Source organism: Pezoporus wallicus, unplaced genomic scaffold, assembly GCF_028554395.1.
Source record: "Pezoporus wallicus isolate ANWC-B61680 ecotype Strahan unplaced genomic scaffold, APGP_CSIRO_Pwel_v1 contig_4788, whole genome shotgun sequence".
Classification (NCBI taxonomy): domain Eukaryota; kingdom Metazoa; phylum Chordata; class Aves; order Psittaciformes; family Psittacidae; genus Pezoporus; species Pezoporus wallicus.
Genome location: NW_026638769.1, coordinates 3,196,089 through 3,215,437, shown reverse-complemented (window position 1 = coordinate 3,215,437; position 19,349 = coordinate 3,196,089). Strand labels below are relative to the sequence as shown.

Sequence of the window (19,349 nt, the reverse complement as noted above, 5' to 3'; positions counted from 1 at the left end):
GGGCAGCAGCCACCCACAGGTAGGACAAGAAAGTTAAGACAAGTAACCGGACACTCACACACAGCCACAGTGTTTACCTGCAGCCTTCTCCTACCTCTCACACCACAGTATTCCCCCAAAGTAGTCACTGCGGAAGAGGAACACACACAGTTAGAGTCACTGTTGCTGGTCACCATTGCCCTGATATTCTAACCACCTGCAAGCAAACTGAACCAGCTAAATTCTGTAATGTTATCTGTAATCCTGCAATATTATCACATCATATAGTAACTGTGACTGTTAAGCAAGCAGGTGGACATGAGTTACCAAGCACCTAGTGAGAACAGTCTGGGTCTGGACCTGTCACTAATTTTCTTTCTGAATGGGGGAGCAAGCAAAGTTATTGCACGATGCAGACATCACTGTCTGCATTTCAGAAGAGCCATTGTGTGCAGAGAAATCTTGACTCAAAGCATCTTGAAATCATGAGGAGAATTTTCTGTGTTTTAGTATGTTTTCAATCAGGCCCATAGGGAGCATATCAGAGGCATTGCAAAATCTGTTGTTCTAGAAAAGAACGACCTTCAGCTTATTTTCTGGAATGCCTCTGCTAAATGCTTCACTGTCTACCTTCTTAATTTGTGTACATGGCATGGCACCATCCCTCCCGCCCCCCCAGATCAGAAACATGATATAAAATGCCAGAACTTTGTGGTAAAGATGATCCACACACACAAATTTCACTCAATTCATTTAATAAAACCATTTTGTTAAAAACTGACTTAGTAATGATCGGAATTTTACATAGAAAATTCAGAAATTACAAAAATGACATTATATAATAAATATAATCTGAACATATGAGGAGAGTTAGACAAATTTGGAAGTACAAATTTAGATACAAATTTAGTACTACAGAAAACCTATGCAGAAGGGAGATCAGCTGTTCCTGAGTTAATAGTGTTTCTGTTGATGTTCTTCTGAGAAAACATAATTGCTGTGTAGAATATTCTCTTTCTACCTGAGCCTTTGCAGTAGGTACATCCCTTCTATCCATCCTGTGACACTGCTGTTACACTTATGCCTTCTCCCGACACAGTTAAAATGCTCTCCAAATGCCCGAGAAAGAAAGTATCAGAGGCCTAAAAGAAGTATGCCAGTGTCCTGTGAGCAGCCTACAGGTAAAACCCCAAACACATGCCGGCTAGCCAGAGATGCCCATCTAGTAGCTCCTGCAAATGCCAGGACTGCCACATAAAAACTCCCTGCCTTTCTTAGTCAACACATTCTGCAACAAATACTAATGCTCCCTTGAGAGAAGTACCCTTTTACTTAACATACCATCACACCATCAGCAAGCCTCAAAAATTTAAGAGAGCGATGGCACGAGACAGAGTGAGAGTGAGCAAGAAGAAAGGGGTGGGAGGTGAGAAGGGAAGCGAGCAAGTGCACAAGAGTGAGAGGGAGCATGAAGGGTGTAAAAGAGAGTATGAGCAAAGGGTACAAGTGAGTGTGAACCTTTGCAAGTCCTTCCCTTCCTATGGCACCCGAACCAGCTTTCTGACTCTGAGCCTCTGGGACCGTGGCCCACAGCTGCACAAGCAGACAGTGCCACAAGGCAAGTGACAGTCTGGATGGAGCCCAAGCTGGGGCAAGAGCATCTTCTCAGATGACTGAAGTGGCCAGCTGGTGCCTACCTCATCTACCAAAGTCCCTCAGGACACCTTCCCTGTTCTTCTGCCAGAACAGTCACTGCTACATCTCCATGGTCTGTATTTGGACATCATATTTTGAAGAAATTTCCTGCATGGCTGTTCCTAGGTTGTTCTATCAAAGTGCATCTTTCCTCTCTATATATACGCATTTATGTAAATTATTCCTTCACAAGACTTCACAATATATCTGAAATGTTTAAAATCTGTACCTAATAAATATTACATGAAATTATTTTTACAGCATTTAAATATGAAACATATAAAAATATGATCACTGTAAGATTATGTCTTCCATTTCATCTTCTAAAGAACCAAGGGTCTGAACTCCTGGCTTTACTGTAGTGTGTTGCAAATGGTGTCTGTTTCGGTTTCTTCCTTCACCAAAAAGCTCATAGTCTTCTTTTACTGTGACTTTACTTTTTTTATCAGCAAGAAGAGTATTACTGGAGTCCCAGTCTATGTCCAATGGTGTATTGTTACTTTTAGAAAGAACATTGGTACTGGCACTGCTTCCAAAGAGTTGTTCCATTAAACTGGACTTTTCCTTCTTAAGATTGAAATCTGCATTTTCCTTAACTTTTTCTTCTAAGTTGACACTTTTTTGAGTAAGCCAACTCGGCCTCCCTGATCCTTTCCCAAAGGAAGGTACATAACTACCAAATGTTAGCTCACCATCTAAATCTGTGGTCCTTGGATTTCGTTGCTTCTCCCCTTGTGCTCTTGTGGCATCATTGTGGCTGTTATCTGCCGGAAATCCATTTGTAACCTTTCCAGGAATCCCAAAGAATTGATCAGCTTTTTCTTTTTTCTCCAGGAAATCAGATTTCCTTGGTGTATTTATGAGTGGTGCTTTGGAAACAGATTTCATGTTTGTTACATTTTGAGTTTCTCTGTCAATTTCTTGCAGTTTAGCAAGCAAGAACTCTCTTTTTTGCCACTCTTCCAGCATTTCAGTGCTCTCTCTCTTGACTTCAGGTTTCTGGATTTCTGTCTCCATCTTTGTTTTCTCTTCTTTATCCAATAAAAAGCCACTTTCTTTTTTCATTGTGTCATATTCTTCCTTTTCCCGCTCTGCAAGAAATATTTAAACATTATTGAAAATGTTCTAGTTTCAAAATGCCTTCAAAAGATTATTTTGGAATACTGCAAGCAAAAGCCATTGAACTTTCAATTTGCTCCTCTATGTGTCATGTGGTTTTCCTACTGCAAAAATCAATTCTTCAGAAATTACAGCTAAATTCAAAACAGGTTCTCTGCTAAGATATAAACGTTTACAGCCATCTAACAAAGGGATTAGGACATTACCCACGTTCCAGCATTTTCAGAGGAATTTAACTCCTGCCAGTTGCCTTCCCATTTCCTGGGTTTGAGTGAAAATGAAAATCAACATCAGTGATCGTAATAGTTCTGACTTGCACAGCACTTTATTTTTCTTTGTCAGAACCACCCAAAAACACTGGGATCTGTGTTTGGGTGATTTCCCTACAATGGGAACTACTTCTGTGAAGCTTTCAGGCCACAGAGTCATAGATAAATCCTTACCTCCTTCAAGTAGTTAACAATTTAAACTATACTGCACCTGCTGCAATCAGAAAACATCTTTACATCAGTGTTCTTTGCATCACCATTTGAATTCAGTGAGTGTCTGTGCAAATACCAAATGTCAGTTTGTATGGCTAAAAAGGGACAAAGTTGAAAAACAGTAATAAACTTCTAGATAGAACCTGCAAATACTTATGTGTACGAAAAAAGGGAAAGCTTCTCAAATATTTCTCTCTTCAAAATATTTTTCTGTCAAGACAGGAGGCATGTGTTTGGCCAAAAGTTGAATAGGACTACTTGGCCCCTTCACCATACTGGCATGCCTTGGACACTTCATCCAAATTTCTGACTGATAATTTTCACAAAGTTCCATGTTTTCTGTTGTACTTCAGAACAAGCTTAGAGAAATAACAGGATCAGTTCAATTAATATATTAAATACTTTTTTAAAATTTTTTAATATATTAAATATTTTTTCAAAAGCATATGTGAGCTGTGCACTGATGCCACCGGAGGTAGAAGATTTTTCACAGAATTTCTCTCTGAAAACAGGTATAGATTTTTATAACTCTTCCTTGTCATTGAGCATAAATGTTACTGTTCTTTAATTATAATCAAAGAAAGTATTTTAACATGACAGGATGCAGTCCACCTAAAATATACTTTAGATTAAGAGACTTACAAATGTAAGTCATTAAGATGTTGTGAAGTCAAATGAAAAAAAAAATTAAAATATAACAACAGAAATTTCTCAAATAGTCACACTAAATTATTCACTTAACCAAAGTGAAAAGAGAAACTAAAATTGCAAATGATACAAGAAAGTAGATATGCACTGAAAAAAACAGACCAGGAAAGAAGATTTATTCTACTATAGTAAAAATCTACTGCCTACCTCCATAACATCTAGCAAGTCAGAGATAAAAACAGCATTTACCTGCCATGTCATCCTTGTTTTGTAAAGCAAAATCTCAGGCTTCAGTACTTTTTTGTGGACAGCATTTTTTGCTGCTGCATACTTAATTGCAGCTCAGTACAGGGCACACATTATTCTACATCCTGCATTTCTTTCTGATTCTCTTTGCATAATGTAACTGAAAATAATTTTCCACTGTAGTGATCTCTGCAAAATCATTTCTCACAAGAAACTAGCAGCCTTACTTGATTAGTATTCTATGGCATATTTTCCAGCCTCCAGTTGCCTGTTTTTCCTTACCATCAGGAAGTTTTTGAATCCTCTCCTCTAAAACCTGTATTCCCTGAAAACACTTCAGTTTCTCTTCTGTTTCCCTGTCCTGGTCTTGTTTGTTGAGGTCTGCTTTCTCCTTCCATCCTCTGTCTTCAGTTTCTTTTTCCTGAAATAAATGAATACAAAACTGAAACTGATGGGGGAAAACAATCAATAAAATAAACAAACAAGCAAAATCATATGAACTTCCATGTCACTCTAAAATCACATTCTTACTGCTAAACACAAAACCAAGCAAGTTTTCTAAGATAAATCAGCTTTGACAACCAGGGCTTTGACCCTGCAACCTTACTACTGATAGTGCAGCTTTATGCACCCAAACCAAAAGGCATAGATAATCAACTGTATTCCAGATTTCAGGAAAGTTGCAGCTCCTATGTTGTAAAGCAAAATTATCACTGTGTCAGGATAGTTCTCTTTAGGAGTCAGATGTTTTCTTTTTCACGGGCTTAAAGAGAAGGCTAGACCCCACCACCTTATTCTTTTAATAAGCAAGCAGTTAGTTACCCTCCATTTCCACGATCTGATCATTATACTCGAATGAGTGGGTTGTAGATTCAGACAGTTTCACAGTGGTACTTGAAGTTATGGAGAGTTAATTAACAAACAGTGAAAGAGAAATTTTTAATCTTGGCTGAAAAATTCAGCTAGTGAGTATACACACACATTTAAATGGAAGGAAGCTGCAGAAAAGATACTAATGTCAGCAGTAAAAAACCACTACTAGTAATGGAGAGCCAGCATAATCCAACATTTGGATACTAACTTTGCAGTTTGTGCCTATTTTAGAGCAAAATAAGCTTCTAGATTAAAATACACTTCTAAGAAATTTGAGAAATAGTTCCTACTTAATGAACAAAGAAAACATGACTATCGGCCAAAACAACTTTTTCCCTTCAAGTACAAGAGTATAATTCCTATTATAATCATGTAAAAAAAAAAAAACAGAAAAAAATTTCATAAAGAAATTGTGTCCAAGTATTTAAAATACTTGACTTACTTAGAAAACAGATGAAAGCACAAGCAGCCCAGATCTAATATACGTTAAAGCAACAGCCACACATGAACTAGAGAGGTTTACAAGATGACATACAGTTGGACTCCATGATGTGCATTTGGTACCAATTGTGTGGTTGTGTAACTCACACATCAAACTATATGTTGAGAACACATATGTTAAACTACATCCATAATTAGTGAAAGGATTTTGAAAGAAAGAATATAGGAAAGAAACAGCCATGAAAAAGCTTCAGTCCTACCAGGAAGCCAGTCAGGACCATCATCAGAGCATTATTTCTGACTAATAGTCCTAGACTTATGCAATCAGAATTTGTACAATTTGTATCAGAATCTGTGTCATTCTGAATTGTAATACCTTACAAATCTCTCTGATTTTAGCCTGAGGTCACAGAAGTATTAGCAATACTTTTAATGGTACTATTTTATAATAAAAAGAGAAATGGAAAAACAACAAAAATCCAACCATATTCACAAAGCTGGAAAAATGACAGAAGAAATACCAGCACTGTGACAATAAGAGGAAGTGTTAGATTTATGCATTGTGAAATAAATCTGGAAAATAAAAGAAGCAAGAAGCCATAATTAAGAACAAAGCAAAAAGAGAGACAAGGCTGTTGTAACAGATTGCTCAAACAAGCATTAGAAATGAAGAAAAGGAGAGAAAACCAAAATGAAGTTTTCAAAACTTCAAAAAAATGTCAGTGGCAGAAAAAGAAACAAATTGAGCGCTAATGGTTACCAGCAAGGGATAGATTATGATGAACTGTCACAAAAATGGAGTATGACATTTTTGGAAGCTGAGCAGAATGCTTTCTAGATTATATTGTCTACATATTCACATTTGTATATTTACACATATTTTCTAAAATATAAGCTCTGCATTAACCATTCAGTTATAAAGAGCAAGTCTCAGATTCTAACGGCACTCACTATTTTAGGAAGAATCCCTTCTTTCTTGCTTACTGTGCCACCACGGACAAGTTCCGATTCCGGAAGTAATTCTACTGGGGAGAAGTATCCACTGGTCTGTACTCCTTTTGTGAACTGTGCTCCCGTCTTATTATTTTGATTGCTGGCTGTAGAAAATACAAACCGATTAAATCACTTGTCCTACTATATACCTATCTCTCATTTGTTATGATTTGCAGCAAACATAAAAGAATGTCTTGGAGCCAATGGAAGTGGAAAATATTGACAAGTAGCACATAGTTGTTTTCAGCATCTGTAAAAGCTAATTTCAAAAAAATTGCATGCATAACTTATCCTGAAAAATAATAAAAACACCTTAAAGCTACTTCTAAAGTAACTTTACAGCAGCATTACAGTATACTTTCTATCTGTCAAAAAATCCCCACAAAATATCTCACTCCTCTTACTGCTTTTCACAGAAGCTACATGTAGAGAAGCAAACTCGTAAAATTAAAATTCAATTCTTTGCATCTTCGCAATACATACACTTACCTCTGTGGAATGACATTTAAAAAATCTGAACCTAAAATAGAATAATAGTAGAGTATCCATCATAAAATGAGCAGCAGGCAAACTGTTTGAAATGCTGGCATTAAATATTTAAACCAGCCCCATAAATTCCTGCTTCTTCTGACAAGCAGATTCTACTGATCCAATGAAAATAGTCTAAGCACACACACAGACACACATACATACACACACATATTTATGTCGGTAGCATAAGGCTTGAGGCTGCTTGTCACACTAGAAGAAATCACTGCACTGATACTTTTAGATTATGTTCTGGGACATATGTACTTCTTGAGAGAAAAAATGACTATAGCTCATCTGACAGACAGTAAATTTGAATTAGCAAAAAGGAAATAAACCCCAAAATATTCATAGCAGTGAAGTTACTATTTTTAAGGACTCTGGAATTATTGCTATGTAGACATTATCTATGATCTATTAGAGAATTTACTAAACAATCTCCCCCTCCTCCTTCACCCAAGGAGTATCTGCTATGAAAGGAGTTAAGGATGCTATTTGATGAAGTTCCGGGTTTTAGTTCTGCTTCAGTTACCAAAGAATCAAACAAACAATGTGCTCTTTTTTGTAATCAGTGCTGTGTTGAAAGCAGAGCAAAAAAGTACACATTCTTTAACAAGCAGTAGTAGAGTCAGTCACTGAATGGATGAATGACAGAATTTAGTAGACTAATTTGAAGAGTCACTATTAATTTTTCTGCCTTTATTTGCTTTACAGAAGTTACCTCTCTTTCTCTGTATCATATCAATGTCTTTTCTTGGTGATAGCTTCAACATACGATTAGCATATATATTTTTTGCTTCAAGTTCTCTTTCTTTTTCCTGTGAATGAAAGAGAAAGATATAACACTGAGTTACTAACATTTCATTTACAAGTCATTAGCCAAGCTGCATAATAAATTAAAACACATGTTGCAAATAGAAACAGAGTAAGGCAATCAATAGTTACATCCAACATTTCAAGGAGAACAATCACATTCCTATCCTGGCTTATGCTACAAGCAAGCAGAGAGAAAAGTCATTAGCAAAATATTAGAGGGTGGTACGAAAAAAAAAAGGAAAAAAAAGCAGCATATGTGCAGTGAAAATAAAACTAAATGCTAATGCTTCCATAGACATGAATGAGACAATGTATATATATATTGCACAACTGAATTTTCAGTATTGTAGACTTAAGTATTTTGATGCTAGCAATGTTACTTGTCTTGTTTTTTTCCCTAAAGATAACTAACTAGGTAGAACATAACATTTGCAGTCCTTACATTCAGAATTTGGGCAACAACAGGGTAGGGGGGATGCAAATAAACCTTTGCACAAATTTAGCAACACACAAATACATTAAATTAACCTTTACACAAACCTACTGTAATGCAAGTACATTAGCAACATAAAGTACTTCATATGCCTGCAAACTTAATTTTAAATTCAAGCCTTCAAAACCTATTTGTCCAGTAGATCTTGTGGTTTAATCTCAATGCTTGGCCATGTACTCGATCTTGTTTTTCTTAGCTAGTGCTAACAATAACGATTAACATAGAGACTGTAGGGTCAGAGCAGAGAACATTTCAATTTAAAGCACAAAAAGAACTCACATGTGGGATATAATTAAGTACATATCAGAGAGTGCAGTCCCTAGTAAACTATTCAAACCTGGCTGTAGATACTTCCAAAGATAAAATGTCAGAACATGGTTAGCAACTTGTATTGCTTCACATTTTACCTTCAGCTTCTGATTTAGTTGATGAAGCTCTTCTTGGAGAACTCTGTTTATTTCTTGAGCCTCAGAGATCTTTTTTTTCTTTGATTGTAACTCTCGTTGAAAACTGCTACTACTTAATTCAAGACTTTTTTCCAGATCCTTCAATTAAAACACAATAGTATTTTTTTAGTAATTGAATTACTTTAAAAGAGTAATTTTACATTACTTCAATAAAATTACAGTAAACCAATGTCTTGGATCCTGATATCGACTCCAGCATTACTGTAACACTGAATACATTAAAATCCTTAATCCCAACTTTGAGGAGGCAGACAAAGCACCTGCAGATGCTGCAGCTCATCCTTCTGGAGCACTGAGAGGTGATTTGAGGAGATAATGTGAACACAGACTACTTTCTGCAAAGCTCTTGGCACAGTGGACCTCCAGATCTCCCAGACAAATCTCAGACTGATGGTTAAGAAAAAAAAAATACCTCCCTGAAAGTACAAGATTAGAAGGAAGAATACAAGAAATAATTTTTAACCTTTCTACTAGGACTAAATTTGTGATTGTGATTTCCTTTACACACCCTTATCTTGCAATAGCTGTTTTAAGTGAACCTGTGATGATGATAGAAGGAAAAAAAATGTAGAAGAAAATCCCTTACTTTTTAGAGCATGATTAATTTTAACATTATCCAGTACTACAAATGCTAAAATACCTGATCATAAAACTACAGATGCCAGATGGTGACACTATGGGGTGAAGTGATTTGGGTAACTCAGCAGTTTATATCTTGGTATTTTGGGATTTATTTTATGAAAGCTTAGTTTGCAGCTTAATCCTTTGGATTTCCAGATAAATTATCTCTGTAATATGATTTAGGTTTAATTACTAATATATACACCAAACTGCAACACCATTTTAATGACCAACATAATTTTACCTAAAAATAGTATTGTATACAACTACCAACAGTTTCGTAGTCCTAACACAATTATGTTTAAACAAGATGATTTTTTACACATTTACAATCTAGACGTGTTTAGACATTTACAAAAATGTAAACATTTTTGCTGAACAAAATTAAAATATATTGCACAAAATTCTTAAAATGGATGCCCAGAAAATGTTCTAAAGCTCATTTGGGTATCAAAAAAATTGCTGTAATTTTGTTCAACTCACTTCTCAGATGTGCAGAGTAATGGACAATCAAACACCACATGAATGCAGTTAACAAAACTGAAAAAGAATAACTATCTATATTTTTCTTTGAATTTTAGTGTACAGCTCCCTAAATACCCAGATTTTTTTTTTAAACAAATGCTTCCCCTCCAAGAAGAAAAATGAGATTGCACAGAGTTTTCTGACAGCTGCATGCATTTCTGAAACATTATTACTAGTTATAAAAACATGTAAAAGCACAAGCCCATAGTATATATTGACAAAATATGCTTCATTTTTAAACAGCAATTTGAATGCCCAGCTACCAAGTATGTAACTATATCATCACCTTGGAAATTTACTTGATGCTACCTACCTGCTAAAAAAGAAAAAATGCAAAAAAGAATGATTTTCTATTTAGTACACAACTGTAAAAAAACACAATTCATGAAACTCATGATGGCAACCTGTTGCAGAATTCCTTACGAAAACAAAGTCGGCTCACCTTAATTCTTTTTTCACTGTCTTCTAGCCTGCTCCCTGCATAGGCGAGTTTCTTTGCCAGGTCATCTCTCTCAGCAAGGTGCTTATCTGCAGACAGCTTTTTCAGTTTCTGCAAGGCAGTTTTTGTTCTGTACAGTTCATCTTCCGAATCTTTCAGCCGTCTTTCAGTCGCACGTTCTCTCTCTTGAGATTTCCGTAGACGCTCCCTTAATATTCTAATCTCATTGTTGTGCCGAGCAAGAAGCTGAGAGATTTCGTTTTCTGTATCTTCAAACTTATTCAAGGCTTTCTCCTGCCTGTGCTGAAGCCTCTTCAGTACCCTGTTTTCTTTCTGCAGCTCATCTAGTTTGATGTGGAGTTCAGTCAGTTCATTTCGGAGCTCATTGATTTTCAGCAGCCTAGCAGAAAGAACTTTTTTTGTAACAAGATCTATATCTTTCGCAGGAGAATCCCTTGTGCAGCTCTGTGAACGGAAACCCCACCGTATCCCTCTTTTGCTTGGTGCATATTTGGAATCCAATTTCTTTGTGGCTAAGAGAGGAAAAATAAAAAGCATGTTTAAGACAATGCAGTTTGTCTATTCAGACATCCTGCTTTGAATAAAGCTCTGCCTGAAACAATTTTATAATTGTACTTAACAGAGACTGCAGCTTTCCAACCAGACAATAAAAGGCACGTATACAACAGACTTATGCTCCTTCTCATAGATAAAAAAAAAATGGTAATTTATGTCTGTGATCTACTGGAAGAGATAATATTTACAGCCATCAATACAGGACCATTGTAAAGTAATCATCTGCAAATTGTATCAGAAATAACAGTCATGTTTTGTGAACGTTTGAAATTGTTTATTAAAATATTTAAATACTATATTCTTCTGCATACAATATTATCAAATGCTTTTAAAATGCTACCAATTAGCTGAGTGTTAGCTCGTTGTGTCTTATGCAAGATGTAATTCTCTCAGACAAATGCAGCAGTATTTTCAAATCCAGCTGCCATGCTTACAGACAAAACAGCAGATTTCAAAGGCTCAGTGCAGAAAGCCTCCAAAGCAAAATTACAAATCCCATGAAAATTCAGTTCTCCCCTGAATAATTTATTCTTGTATCACACGTTATTTTCACACAGTATCCTTATTTGACTACTATTATGCATCACTTGCATTCCTATTTGATATTATTATTAATCCCATAGATAAAAGCTAAACATTTTGGTTTTATCTTATTTGCCTCTCAAGCCACACTCAAAGAATAAAGCATGTAATCTACCCAAAATACCTCTTAAAACAACTGAATATATAGAATACGTAATTTATTAAGGTACGTCAGCGTTTAGCAGAACTGAACAGCAGCAGCTGCAGCTTATAATTTAGGCTTGAAAGGTGAAACTTGGCAGTAGTGCAGTTACTTCTACATAGACAGTGAGTGTGACAGCAAATTCTTCCTCCCCTTTGGTGCTTACCAAATAGTTTCACCAACAGAATAGAATAGTTTCTATTCTACAGAGAATACTTTACAGCAAAAATAACAGCTTTAAATATCTTCTTATAATTTCCTCTAAACATTTTCCACAAACACTAATTCCTTTTCTGCTTGATGCTCATTTTTTCCACAGCTTGGTCAAACAAAAGAAGGTTGGTGTATTTTGGTTCTACGATGTTGTTTGGTTTATATTTTGGGGTTCTGGGGTGTTTTTCTCCTTTACAAAGAACACTCATGTCACATTCAGGTGTGAAAAGATTATCTAATACATGCACTGCAGAAATGATGTGACTCCTATCACTAAGGGAATTCCCATTAACCCTAGACTTGCAGACCATTCGAAAACTTATCCACACTTAGGACAGAACAGACAGAAAATTCCCATAGCAAGTCTGCACTTTTGACCATTTACTTAAATTGGGGAATAGTGTCTTTCAAGAACAACATGACATTCACAACACCTTCATGTAATAGTTGTGTTCAATTCTGGCCAAATAATCAAAGAACTAGTCATTCACTTGCCCCCTTCAAATTAAATGGCACAGTGGAGCTGCACGTTTTGTTTTCCAGACAGCTGACTCATGCCTACTATTGAGAAGATGCTGCTTCTCAACGTAGAGAAGCTTGGCAAAATACCAGCTGCACCATGACACCAACACTATCAAGAATCTGAAGAGTTACACTCCCTGGGCAAATTCTAGATTGAAGGTCTGACCTTCTGGTACACTCTAGATCATAAAGTTGAACAAATGATTCAGATATTATCAAGCACTTATGAATAAAATAGAGTACTCTATACACATATATAGAGAATATGCTCTGACTTCACCAGAAAACATGTGCAGTTATTTAGAACAAGCTTCCAAAGTGGGTCAGAAAGGCCTCGCATCCCTACTTCAGCCCAGGATCTCTATAACCATTCTCTCCCTTTTTGTAGGGATGTTCACTTCCCCACATTCTCAATCAAAAAAGCACCTTATGTAGGTGAGGTGTGTGTCAGGGAGCTCAAAGTGGAGCTATTTCATCTCAAATCAGATACTTCACCCTCAAGTAAGGACTTCTGAATTTCCACATGAACCTAATTTTCACCAAATGTATTTTCTCTCTCTTACTCCATTAGTGGTCTTTGTTTATTTGTTGAAAGTACACACTATTACACTGTAAAGCTTGGTCAATTAGACTTCCACAAGAGAGATATCTTTAGGGTATTTTGTCAGAGAAATTTTAACAATCATCTCTCTTTTACAGGCTGCAGATTAAGGCCATCCTCTGGGTCCTTGGCCTCAAGCTTTTTGTCAAAGACAAAAGGAGTGCATCAGCATGTTTCAACAAAACGCTAGCGTACGAGCCACGGCTACTTGTTAAGAAATACACGAATCACTCTGAAAATCACCAAAAATCCTCCTTATTCAGGAATAGGTTAATTTCAGTTTTCAACACAGAGTTGCAGTTTACCTGCCATCTGTAGCATAATTCACATGAACCTTATTTGTAGATTCTCCTAATGATAGTTTCCCACTTTTCTTTCAGTTTTCAAAGATAATTTACTCTTGGAGGCAGTTACAAAGCAGCAGTTTCTGTTCTCTACCTACCTTGGTAGTGCACAAGGCTGTCTGAAGTTTGTGTTTTGGGATCTTTTTTTTCTTGGCTTGTAGATGTTAGTGTTGGTGACTGACCAGATGAATGAGATGCACTACCTTCATCTGAATAATAAGAGTCACTATTTTTATCTCCATCTGATTTCCTGTCATATTCAGAATCTGGGCTCCTTAGTCTTTCTCCCATTTCTCAGATTTAATGGCTTTCCAGATTTTTCTCAAAGACTGCTCATTTTGACACAAAGGATCTTTCAGTTGTACAATGGCAGCAGCTGGATTATCTCCTTGGGTTTATCATCTTCACCTCCAAAACATGAGATCTTTGCAGTTTGGTTCAACAAGCAGTAGTTATAATTCTGAATGCATTTTTCTGTAACAATTTAGAGAGAGAAAAAGGAAAGTGAGAATTATTTTGCTGTTTAGTTACAAAAAGTAAAAAACTGTAAATTACACAAGACTCCTATAGCCCTATCCTACATGCTGGACTGCATTAGCCTCATTATTTATATGAAATGTGACAGACACCACTCTAGGAATACCACTAGTATTACACTCAGAGGTTTGAGGCACTTCTTCCCTGAAGGAGAAATCAGTAAATTAACACACCTAAATACAGAATAAGAAATTACTCCCAGGTTATAAAGAGGGGAAAAGAAGTATTTGGAAATCAAAACAGAAGTGAAAGTTCGATGCTACTCAGGAAACCAAATTAAAGACATTTGAAAACTTTTTAACCAAAAGAATTAACAATTTATTCATGTTACTAGAATTGAGGTATTTGCAGAATTTTACTAAATCTTCCATATCTCAATTTCTGACACTCCAATGATGTCAAATAATGGGTTTGAAAATCAGTTGTCCCATGTGTCTGGAGGACATTCTGTCCCTAACTGCCAATCACAGTCTCTGCCCTAGAAAACACTTTTGTACCTTACAACACCTAGTGTTTCATGCCTTCAGGAACTGGCAGGAGTACACGCATTGGTGTCATGTGCTTTATAGGAAAATGCAAATGTAGCCTTTGGGGTTCTTTTATATCTTTTTTATTAGGGTTTTTTATGTCTTTTGTCTCTCCCTCCACTCTTCACAGTGCTCAAGCTTATTTCAACATCTATCTTCCTTCAGTCCAACTTCAAAACATCAGTGTTTTAATGGATGTATAAACAGGACTTGCATCAGAGCCCAGTAATTCTGCCTGTTGAATGACATAAGCTCCCAGCCCATTTCTAAATGGTAAAGCAAACTACACACAAAAAATTGAGCAGCTTTTAATCAAAACTCCTTTATACTGCAGGGCATATCACATACCTGTAAATGAGCTGTAAAATTTTCACTGTATTATTTCCCAGTAAAATAAACTTAGCATGCTTCTCAGCCTTCTACTGTCTATATATGCAGAATTGCATAGCCAAGCAGATCAGAAATGTCAGCTGCCAAGACAATTTTCATTACAAATTCAAGCTTTCTGGCCCAGTTCACTGTTAGCAGAACAGTCTCCAGTGACTGGAATCCATTTGCCTTCATAATCTATACAGAAGGAATTAGAGGAATAAATAGCCTGACAGAATTCTAAACTGGGAAGTTGCTGGGAAATTAATACTGAATTATTTGGAAGAGAGTATTTTTTCTTTACTTAGGGAATAACTTTCCAAAATAATGGTTTCTAAGCACCTAAATATTATCAGTTATTGTGAACATTCAAATGATAGGTAACAACTGTTTTTCTTCTAAACTAATGCAGTTATTAAATGTATTTCTTAAGTATATCCCTAACCATAACTGTCTTATCTTGTTTGTCTTTAAGACCCTCAGACATGTTCTTGAGCACAAAGCTTAGATCATGTAGGAATACCAGAACATACTGGGGTGCAACTCTGCTCCCAGACAGCTCAATCCTAAGTCCCAGCTTCACAGACATCTGTGCAGAATGTGTATTATTTTGCTCCTTGAAGAGCACAAGCCCAACTGAAATACAGGCAGAGTTCTGGAAACAACCTGCTCTCTAGAGGGTGCACTGACAAACACTGCTTCAGCTCTGTCTCTACAGGAGACTGTCAGGGAATGCAAAAAATACAAACTAAAATATAAACTAATATATTTAATTGTCTAGCATCTAATGCTACATTTATAACAGACAGTAATAACATGTACTTATTCTATGCAAAGTATCTACAACTCTTGCAAAAATGCAGCATAGAGGGGTAAAGGAGGGGTGACTGGAGGGGTGGGAAAGCAAACTGCAGGACAATACTGGGCCCCTAAGCTGTAACATCTCACCTGTGCTGGTCATCAATGGATGCAGTCTTGGGAGCTAGGTAAAACCAGCCTTATAGACGCATAGAAAAAAGAACAAGTACTCAACACATGTAAAGCACACCACATGTAGTAAATTCAGGTGTAATGTGGAACCATGAATCAATGAGTAGACTAAACCAGAATAAAACAGAATAAAAAGTAAGGTGCACAGTGTGTTAATAAGCATATAAAAATGAACCCAAATGGACCAGAGCAAGAAAGAAGAAACCATGACCATCCTCTTCTTGCCTTGGAAGGATTTGGGATGTCGATGTAACCCCCCTGTAAAGTTGAAGCAAGTCAGGTCCCAGAGGGAAAGTGAGTGGGTTAATATAACACCAGGTTTGCATCTTTAGCACTGAAATTGTACATAGCTTGAACTGTGTTAGTATCTGAAACAAGTCCTTGCTTAGACAATTCAGATTTTAATTAAAATAACAATTACTGGCTCTGCATCTGAAATGTATTCCCCATTTTGCTCATAACAACATGCTGAACAAAACAAAGTGGCAGAATTCAAGCAACCTCATCTGTTACTCGGATGCAAGGCTATCCCAGGGCCACATGTGCCATCCAGAGGAGTCCTTGACTCCTGGAGTGGGCACATCACTGTTAGAGGCACCACCACATCTACAGGCGTTAACCTAGCCCTGTGTGGAGGCAGAGATTACTCTATAGGACAAATATCTTCAACAGTGTAGATGTAGCCAAGATACACCCAGATTTTGTCTGCCTTCAGGACACAGAAGAACAGAAAGAAATCATTATGCAGACTTTTTCTTGAAAAGAAAGGAAATTTGAAAGAAAACAAATGTGACTGCCTTTAGGGAAAAACATATATGCCTACAGTTCAATCATCAGTATGTCTAATTATAGATATAAAACAAGAACACTCACTTTCACCTACTGTCTTAAAGCTGATCAGTTATTTTATAGTCCCATAAGTGCTCACTGAAGAGGCAACAATCTTTTTGAAGACTGCTTTTCATAACTCATTGTATTTAAAACAGACAAATTGTAAGAACTGGATATTCCCTGCTTTTGAGGATATTTTCCTAAGCATCATTTTGACATACAGCAACATCTATGAACAGTAATTTCTGATGCGTTCTGGAAGCACTTTGAAAAGCAATGGACTGAAAACAAATTGGAAAAGGTGAACCAGTAAAAATCTCCTTTGAGGGATGGCCAAAACCATTTTCTGAATCCTCAAATGGTTTTCAGTTTTAGAAATTGGTAATAGTATTGAATTTTCTACACAAAATAAGAAACCTTTGCCCATCAAGACTTGCCAAGCTCAGTTTTCAACCTCTTTATTACGTAATTTTATTAACATAAAGAATGTACATCATGAGAACAAATTAATCACTGGGGTATTTGAGTTTTACTTCACTTAGCCTATGAAACACTTTGTTTCATTGACTTTTCAGTTGTTACCAACTAGTCTGAGCTGATTATAAAGGAAGTTCAACTTGTGTGAGTAAGAGCCACAAAGATATCTATTTTCTCCTGGTTTGTTTAATAAGCTTCTGAGGAGTCAAACATTAGCAGTGGGTTAGCAGTGGGTCTACTAAACTCCACCACCACCAAAACCCCAAGCTCCTCCCTCAAATATGCCACACATGCTTTTGGAAGCCTAATGCATCAGTACAGAATGGCTGAAGTAAATCTGGGACTTGTACAAACTTCAGAAATAGTTTTGTTTTCATAATTTCATACTCTTTCACTTCTATCTATTGCTATTACTTACATATCTTGTATTGAAAACATGCTCATTATCACAAGAAAACAGTCAAGCTGTAGGTCACTGCAAAGGATATGACAGGCAAAACAGAGAACACAAAATATCACCAGTGGTGACAGAATACTGTCCCCCTATCACTCCTATGTCAATCACAGAAATAGAAATCGAACTACTGGATTACAGATATTAAGCGATAGAGAGAAAGGAAAATTACTCAGTAATTCTTCCCTCACAGAACACCCAGAGCTTACTTCTGTAATACAAGCCTTATGAAACTTTTCAAATTCTTTTCAGTCTCAACACCCTTCTGATACCAGAGGAAGCAAGATGCTTTTACTGGTCACCACATGATACTTCCCGAGTACAAATGCTGACCTCTAACGGTCCAATCAGTTTTTCCACCTCTTCTAAGAGAGGGACAGCACAAGAAAGAGCCAGCTTCAGACAAATACAAAAGCATGAATCCAAACTATTAATGTGCTGAACTTATAAAAGAAGAAAGAATTACTTTAAATTAACTATAACTTTGTCTCCCTCCTCTCCCTCTACCCATATTTTTCACATCCAAACACCAGAAAAGAGACTTACTTGTATCACATCAAAACGTATTCACCTATGAGGCTTTACTGAGGAGCAAATACTTATTAGGGAATCTTTCTGCACCTGCTGACTTAACTATATGTATTTCCTCTAGGTTTATCAGCTTTTGGTGAGTTAAAATGCTCTATGGTTTTAAAAGCCAATATTAAACATATCTGACAGTAATATTTCAGAGCTACTTTCAGCAGCAGATCTGAAAATGAAAAGGCTGCTGTAAGCCCCGGTCAGAGATGAGAAAACAGCAGTCCGAACAGGTAACATGCAGGCCAGTCCTACAATTAGGAGAAGATACGATGTTTCTTAATCCTAAATCAAGGAGGCCCATGCCCTCGTTCATATTCCCACCTATGCCTCTGCTGAGTATGGATTTACCTAGTTCAACTCAGCCATTCCCAAAGTGTGAAAAAGCGACTCTCCTGCACTGGGGAGAAGTACATATCAAATCTATTATTTTAATGAACACTTTTAAAACAACTACCTGCACGTGAGAGTACGTTTTAAATGCAGGAACTCTACAACAAACGACTTCTCAGGAAGGCACTGATCACTTGCGGCTCCGCGTACACCGCTTTTCGGAAGGCCTGCTGCCCGACACTCACCGGTGCGGGGGACAACACCCCTCCTCCGCGGCCCCACCCCGCCGTTGGGTGCCCGGGTGCACAGACGCCATCCCCGGGGCCGACTCTCGCGGCACGTCGGGATCGAGCACCACGCGCTCCCCAGAAGGCTAAGCCCGGGCCCAGACCCGCTCCCACAGCCCCAGGCGCATCCCCTCCCCCGCTGCTGCCGGTACCTCCCTGCCGGACGCGGTGGCCGTTGCCACGGTACTCTTAAAGGGGCCGCCGCGGCGCGCGGGGGCTATTGACAGCGGCTGCCCCAGCAACGGAGAGGACAAAGGAGGCGGGCTCTCCTCATCAGCCATTGGCTACCTGCGGCGGCACGCTGCGGCTGATTGGTAGAACAGCAGGCGGTGGCCGAGGGACAACCAGAGCCCATTGGTGAGAAGCTACACCCCGGCTGCTGATTGGTTGAGACTCTGCCCCGGAGACGTTTAGGGGCGGGCTCTCGGGCGACGCATCATTCCCGTGATGCTCTGGCGGCGGCGGAGCGGGTTAGGTGTTGTCTTCAGTCGCGTGGTGCACTCGCGCTCCCGCTCCGCCCCTCTTACAGGCTCCGAGACTGCTGGCGACACCAGTCTAGTTTTGTAGAGACGCGTGTCGAAGCAGGCGTTAGTGCAAAATCATACCTATCAGGGCCTGGG

At 37.8% G+C, this 19,349-nt stretch overlaps 1 protein-coding gene across 5 annotated transcripts; it reads right to left on the bottom strand.

Moving 5' to 3' along the window:
• Positions 1 to 717: 717 nt before the first annotated feature.
• Positions 718 to 18,990, bottom strand: LCA5 (lebercilin LCA5). 5 transcript variants are annotated; one of them, XM_057412467.1, is made up of 8 exons: positions 18,882 to 18,990; positions 13,444 to 13,819; positions 10,369 to 10,898; positions 8,721 to 8,858; positions 7,726 to 7,822; positions 6,468 to 6,580; positions 4,452 to 4,590; positions 718 to 2,765 (listed from the first exon to the last, which is right to left on the bottom strand). In XM_057412467.1, exons 2-8 carry the CDS (start codon positions 13,634 to 13,636, stop codon positions 1,966 to 1,968), a joined length of 2,010 nt encoding a protein of 669 aa, XP_057268450.1. In that variant the 5' UTR covers positions 13,637 to 13,819; positions 18,882 to 18,990; the 3' UTR covers positions 718 to 1,965. The 5 variants fall into 5 exon arrangements, with proteins under 5 accessions (XP_057268450.1, XP_057268447.1, XP_057268448.1 ...); XM_057412464.1 differs by having other exon boundaries at positions 6,435 to 6,580; positions 18,882 to 18,989; XM_057412465.1 differs by lacking the exon at positions 18,882 to 18,990 and adding an exon at positions 18,600 to 18,773 and having other exon boundaries at positions 6,435 to 6,580.
• Between the last annotated feature and the right edge of the window lie 359 nt (positions 18,991 to 19,349).